We start from the raw sequence: 6723 nt of genomic DNA on the forward strand, positions 1-6723 counted from the left end.
TGTTGATCCGTGGCTGGACTCACGCAAACTCTCCAAATAAACTTCAACTTATTTGCGTAGCATATTAATAAATGGAGATGAATTGTGTTTTATTTCCTGTTCGAAGTACATTTGAATGACAAATATAATAAAGAATATTACGAGGTTAACAATGTTGAATTTTTCTACTTACACATTTGTGTGATTGCAACCTTCTTGCTCCAATATGCCAGCCACGAATGCCCGCTATTTTCTTTCGTACATTATGACTGTCATATTTGTGCAATATTGGTACAGCGTTGCCACTTATACAGATTTTACAATAATTTAGTACAATACATAGGGTTTCCACATACTTGGGATTTACAAAAACTTTAAATATCATTTGCTGCTAGGCCGCGCCAACATCCCCGCCTCCGTGGATCTGCCCAGATTCACCAAATCTAACCTGGCCAGTATACAGGCTGCTCGTTTGTAAACGCCGTCCTTCGTTTGCACTAGCGCGGCTCTTACTTGCCCGTCTTTGCTTGGAAATACTTGTGTGATTCGCCCCATCTGCCACTTGGAGCGATGTACGTTGGTGTCGCATAGGAGGACGACATCACCTACGGCTAGAGGATTCTGCACTCCGTACCATTTTGTTCGCCTCGTTAGGTCTGGCAAATACTCATCTATCCACTTCCGCCAAAACCTGTGCTGCATTTGTTGGACCTTGTACCACATTTTTCGGGTTGGTATCATCTTTTCCTCTTGCGGATGTGGCGTTTGCTCGGAATTGGGAGTACCTAGGAGAAAATGATTAGGGGTTAGCGGTTCGTCAGTGTGTTCGTCCAACGGTATGTGCGTCAATGGTCTTGCGTTGACAATATTCTCCGCTTCGCACATTAGGCTATAAAGGCAGTGCTCCTGGATGTTTTCGTTGTTGAGAGCGTGCCCCATGGCGCGTTTCACACTACGGACGAGTCTTTCCCAACAGCCGCCAGCATGGGGATTCAACGGGCAATTGAAAACCCACTCGATGTTCTTGTTTGCCAGCGCATTAGATATAACGCCGTTATCGAAGTCGATTCTCTGTCGCCTCAACTCTTTATCAGCTCCAATGAAGTTCGTGCCGTTGTCCGATCTGATGCGCACCGGCGTTCCTCTGCGGTTCATAAAATTTCGTATACACATAAGACAAGTGTCCGTTGTCAAGTCCCTTGCGAGCTCCAGATGTACCGCCCGCACAGTAAGGCATGTAAATAGCGCAATCCAACGCTTCTCACTTCTTCTGCCAATCGCGACTGTAAACGGACCCATGTAGTCAAGACCTACGTAAGTGAATGGTCTTACGAAAGGTGTAAGTCTATCCGGTGGAAGTTGACCCATTTGCGGAGGGTTTGGTTTAGCCTTTTCTTTTATACAAACTGGACATTTTTTCATTGCGCGTCGCACCTCTGTTCTGATCTGCGGGATCCAGTATCGCCGTCGTATCTCTGCAACTATTGTACTTTCGTTTTGATGCTTCCAGATTTTGTGGTAATAATCCACTACAAGCGCAGTAACATGGTGACGTTTAGGCAAGATTATTGGTCTACGTGAATGCGGTGGAATGGCTACTGCTGCATCTATTCGCCCACCTACTCGTATCACTCCCTCTTCATCCAACATCGGTGTTAGGGTCCTCAAGGGGCTGCTGCGTTCCACCTGTTTCTCTGCAATCAGTGCACAATATTCGTCCGCGAAGCTTTGTCTTTGTACCGAGCTGATTATAGCTATTTCCGCGCTCTTTATTTCCAAAGCACTGAGCCCTCCAGAACGCTTCTCGCTTGCGTCTTTGCGGCAATTGTTTTGGAACCGCAATATCCAGCCTACCAGTCTTGTTAAACGGACCAATGATGAAAATTTGGTGAACATGGCATTGTCGATATTTACTGTCAAAACTGAAAAATTCGCTCTTAGCTCATCTTGCGTGTTCGGGGTAACCTCGTTGGACGGCCATAAGCTTTCGTCTTGCGACAAGAACGGGTGCCCACTAATCCATGTTGAGCTTCTTCTATCGGCCTTCGGACGCGTTCCCCAATCCGCTGGATTTAATGCGCTTGGAACCCATCGCCTACTCGTTTACATCACTAGCCTCTAAAATTTCGTTAACACGATGCGCCACGTATGGTTTATAGCGCCAATAGTCAGACTTCACCCAAGCTAGGACAGTTTTCGAGTCGCTCCACATTACGACTCTTTTAGGGATTTTTCCATGACATTGAAGGATGCTCTTCCGAAGACGTGTAGCCAACACTGCTGCCTGCAGCTCCAGTCGGGGGATTGATGTAAGCTTCAATGGTGCGCATTTGGCCTTTCCTGAGATGAATATGGGATTTGGACTTCTCGTACCTTCTGGGAACCTCCAGTACGCTACCGCTGCATAAGCTACCTCGCTCGCGTCCGCAAATACGTGTAATTCGACTGGTAACTGATGGAACCCTAATCCGTAACACCGCGGCACGCTTACTTCTTCCAAACGCTTGATCGCCGTCAACCATCTCAACCATGCTTCTTGCAATTCATCTGGAATAGGTTCATCCCAGTCGATACCAGCTCGCCAAGTCGCCTGCAGCAGAAGCTTTGCTTCCATAGTGTACTCCGCCGCCATTCCGAACGGATCGAACACCGACATTGTGACGCTCAGTAGTCCGCGTTTTGTGGGTCTCCTTGTCCCAGCCCGCACAATTGGATCGACCTTTGCAAACGAGAGAACAAATCTAAAATCGTCGTTAAGCGTATCCCAATGTAGCCCAAGGACTTTCTGAAAAATACCAACATTATCTCTATCAAGATTCAAGCAGGCGGGACGCTTTTCTTCGTTATTCATTTGTTTCATGAGCTGTTCAGAGTTGGACACAAACCGCTTTAAGTCAAACCCTCCTTGTTTATGAATCCAAGCTACCTGCTTCGTTGTTCGGATTGCCTTGTCGACGGTAGAGAAACAGTGCACGAAGTCGTCGACATAGTGATTGTTGATTATTGCATTCGCCGCTTCTGGAAATTGTTCCCTAAACTCCTCTGCATTTTTGTTTTTTACGAACTGGGCCGAGCTCGGTGAGCAAGTAACCCCGAACGTCATCACGTCCATGCCATATACCACAAATGGCTGCTTAGAGTCTGTTCTCCATATGAAGCGTTGTGCTGCTTGATCCTGCGAACGTATCTTGACTTGGTGGAACATCTCCACTATATCGGCGCATACACCAACTGGCCTCTCCCGAAATTTCAACAAAATAGTTGCGAGTGGTTGGTTTAGATCCGGCCCACTTAACAATGCCGAGTTCAATGACACACCGTTGACTTTGGCCGCAGCATCAAATACAAGTCGCATCTTTCCAGGTTTGTTCGCGTTCCAAACTCCAAAGTGTGGTAGGTACCAGCTACGCTTCCCTCCTGCCGTGATCTCCTCTGGCGTCAGCTTCCTCGCATAACCTTTGGCTTCGTATTCCTCTATTACCTTGACGTATGCAGACTTAAAATTTTCATCGCGCTTAAACTTCTTTTCCAGGGCTAACATCCGGTTCTCTGCCATTTTTCGACTATCTGGTAGGGCTACATCTGCGTGCTTCCAAAGCAAACCTGTCTCAAAGTGTGAACCCTTTCTTACTGTTGTTTCTTCCAATAACGTTTTTGCTTTAGCAATATCTGCAGCTTCTACTACCTCTACAGCATCGCGAACTCCGAGATCTTCGTTGATTAGGTACTCACTCACCAAACGCTCAAGCCGCTCAGCACTGTCATCTGTCTTAACGAAGTTTACAAACTGCCGCCTATCTCCAATGTCTCGGTCATTACCTCCGTAGACGATCCATCCCAGTTTCGTGAGCGTCACCGAATAGCCATTCCCTCCATCGTCAGCAGTTTTCTTTGAAATACTCAGATGCGCGTTCTCTAACCCTAACAATAGCTCTGGAACCGCTCCAACATACTCCTTGATCGGCAAGTGACGATGTCTGTAATGCAGCTCTGACCGCTGGAGTGTTTGCGCCGGCAGTTGAAGATTGGCTACGGTTCTAACGTTCCGCAACGAAAACCTTTTGTTGTATTTTGCAACTCCGGATATTTCCACATCGACCCTGCTTGACTGCTCCGTAACTGTGGTACCACCAAACCATTGTAGCGTTAAGTTTTCCTTCTGTCCTTTGAGACCTAGACGACCAGCCAATTCGCTGTTCATCATCGAGATTGCCGAACCATCATCGAAGAGGGCAAAGGTGCTTATGACTCGACCGTTGGCGTACAACCGCACTGGCAGGATCTTGTACAATAATTTTGAACTTGGTTTGTCGACGATTGTATTAGTGAGGACTTGTTGCCGCGTCGCAGTTTCCAATTGACGCTGACCATCTGTACTTCCTTGCTCCCGAAAATGTAGTAGTTCATGCTGCTTCCGCGTACACCTATCCACGTCGCATCTGTGTTGTTCGGTGCAATCGCCGCTCCTATGGTCGCTTTTCAAACAATTGAAACATAATTTATTTTGACGCACTACACGCCATCGCTGACCCACCTGCATATCAAGAAACCGCTTGCACCGATTTATACTGTGTCTACCTTTACAAAGAACACATACGCTAGGATCCCGATTGCCACTGTTTATATCCTGCGTATGAAAGAAACGCGTACGATTTTCGCCTCGCCCGCTCTGCCTGGAATCCGCATTAGTGTTTACCATAGCACTCGCCACCAACTTTGAAAGCTCCTGCAACCAGTCGCTGAAATGACATATGTTCGGTCTCGGTACTATCGTCAACGCATGCCTGGCCCAGTCAATCCGCCTTTGCACCGGCAATTTCGATAGTAGTTCATCCATAAGCGTGGGGTTCGATAGGTGATGATCGCAGTTAGCAGACTGTAGAAATGATGATAAATTTTGTACTTTCGTAGCGAACGGGACGATTTGATCGATACGATTTTCCGCTATAGGAGCTACACCCTGTATTTTTGCAATTTGGCTTTTCACCAGTTGCTCTGGCCTACCGAACCTATCCCCAAGGGTGCTAAGAACGCGAGACACGTTGCCGCTATGAATTAGTAAGCATTCAACCACCTCCCTTGCTCGACCTTTAATGGCTTTTTGCAAGCGCATCATGTTTTGCCTATCATTATAGTGGTACTCTTCGGTGGTCATCGTAAACGCCTCCCTAAACATGGGCCAGTCCTCAGGCCGCCCATCGAATTCAGGCAAATCGTATAACTTGCGCCCATGCGTTGCTCTGCTGTCTGCCAATGTTCGATGTAGATCACTTAACACCCCTACCAATGACCCGTTTACGCTTTCCACATTCACGTTGCTTGGTGGTCTAGAAGCCGCTGCTAGCAATTCATGCTGTTGCTGACTCTGCCGTAGTTCCGCCTGTAGGTCTTGCATCTGCCGCTGCATCATGTCGAGTCTAGCCTCCATCGTCATTGGTTGAGCTTCGCCCGTTTCCGCTGGTTGTTGCTGAATCGTTGTATTTAAGTCGTCCAACCACTCCTCGGTTGCACTGGTCCTACCTCCAGATCGCAAGTTCGGCATGTCTTTACGTATTCAATTACCAATTCTAAGCTAAATGTGCTTGCTGAGGCCTAAACCCTATTCGATACCGAAAACCACAAATTTGCTATGCAAGGTACGCAGATTTATAAGTAACGCAGGTCTACAGACAACTAATATTTCGGGTAGGACACGCAGGGTTAATGTAGCTTATACACCGGGTCAACGTTTTGCATGCGCACCAATAATTCGCAAACCTGTTTGCATTCGAGCAGCCCTAATGATTGGCAAACCAACAACTATTGGGTCGATAACTTAAGACGCAGGGGCAACTGGTGTCGATAACATCCGCTCACAATAATTCAATAGCCAGAAAACTTTCGGCTTAGTGTTCTTAAGGGACGCAGGGACAAATAAATCAAATTAAATTGAGACGCAGATCAGCATCTGCATACATATAATTCACAAGGCAATGATTGACTTACTGTTCCTTAGAACTGCTTTAACAACGTAAATATAATAAAGTTAGTTGAGGCGCAGATTGACTGCCACTCCGCATACAAACAATCTAAAAATTTCTTTATTTCAATACCATAAATCTCATAAAATATTCGCTATTAAGCCATATACTTTTTGGTGCACGTTAATCGTTCGCAATATAAATTATTTTTGACTATGCGCATTCCATTTGTAGTAGCATACATATAATTTGCGAAGCTTGATACAGTACAATAAAATAGGCGTAAATTTGGCACAGCATATGCGATTATTCTTTTGGCCCTCCGTATGTTTTTTGGCGCACTCTAATGTTCATCAGTGCATATATATTAACAAGCCGCTATTGTACTTTGAGTGCTCTTATGATCAGCAGTTTCCGTTATTCGTGCACACAAGTTAACACACTAACAAACCAACCCCATACATCTTCCCCAAAGCACTCACCTGTCTTCAAATTCCGCTAGCCAACCTGAATACTTGTCGAAAAGTCTGGAATGATTCCGTTGCCGCAATTTCCTTGCACAGATTTTTTTGTTGTTTGCCAAAAACCACGTACCGTACTTAATGCCGTGCTTTCAATTATGTGCTCCAATTTACATGTATTCGCCGCCAGTTTTTTTTTGCTACGTAATATTATTACCGTGCCTTATTCTGCTTTTCCGACAAATGTACTTCGCAAAAAAAATGTGAAATAAAAGATGTTGATCCGTGGCTGGACTCACGCAAACTCTCCAAATAAACTTCAA

The 6723-nt window shown here is 45.9% G+C and overlaps 2 protein-coding genes across 2 annotated transcripts; both read right to left on the reverse strand.

The window, feature by feature from the left end:
- Positions 1 to 360: 360 nt before the first annotated feature.
- Positions 361 to 1875, reverse strand: LOC118756098. Its single transcript, XM_036490885.1, has one exon. The coding sequence runs from the start codon at positions 1873 to 1875 to the stop codon at positions 361 to 363; it is 1515 nt and encodes a 504-aa protein (XP_036346778.1).
- A 199-nt stretch (positions 1876 to 2074) lies between these two features.
- Positions 2075 to 5521, reverse strand: LOC118756097. Its single transcript, XM_036490884.1, has one exon. The coding sequence runs from the start codon at positions 5519 to 5521 to the stop codon at positions 2075 to 2077; it is 3447 nt and encodes a 1148-aa protein (XP_036346777.1).
- Between the last annotated feature and the right edge of the window lie 1202 nt (positions 5522 to 6723).

Source organism: Rhagoletis pomonella, unplaced genomic scaffold (assembly GCF_013731165.1).
Source record: "Rhagoletis pomonella isolate Grant_MI unplaced genomic scaffold, Rhpom_1.0 Rhpom_scaffold_08774, whole genome shotgun sequence".
Taxonomy (NCBI): domain Eukaryota; kingdom Metazoa; phylum Arthropoda; class Insecta; order Diptera; family Tephritidae; genus Rhagoletis; species Rhagoletis pomonella.

What these genes read in the sequence shown, in the direction of transcription:
- LOC118756098 (XM_036490885.1), bottom strand. Translation starts at nt 1,875, where the DNA reads ATGTTCACCAAATTTTCATCATTGGTCCGTTTAACAAGACTGGTAGGC.
- LOC118756097 (XM_036490884.1), bottom strand. Translation starts at nt 5,521, where the DNA reads ATGCCGAACTTGCGATCTGGAGGTAGGACCAGTGCAACCGAGGAGTGG.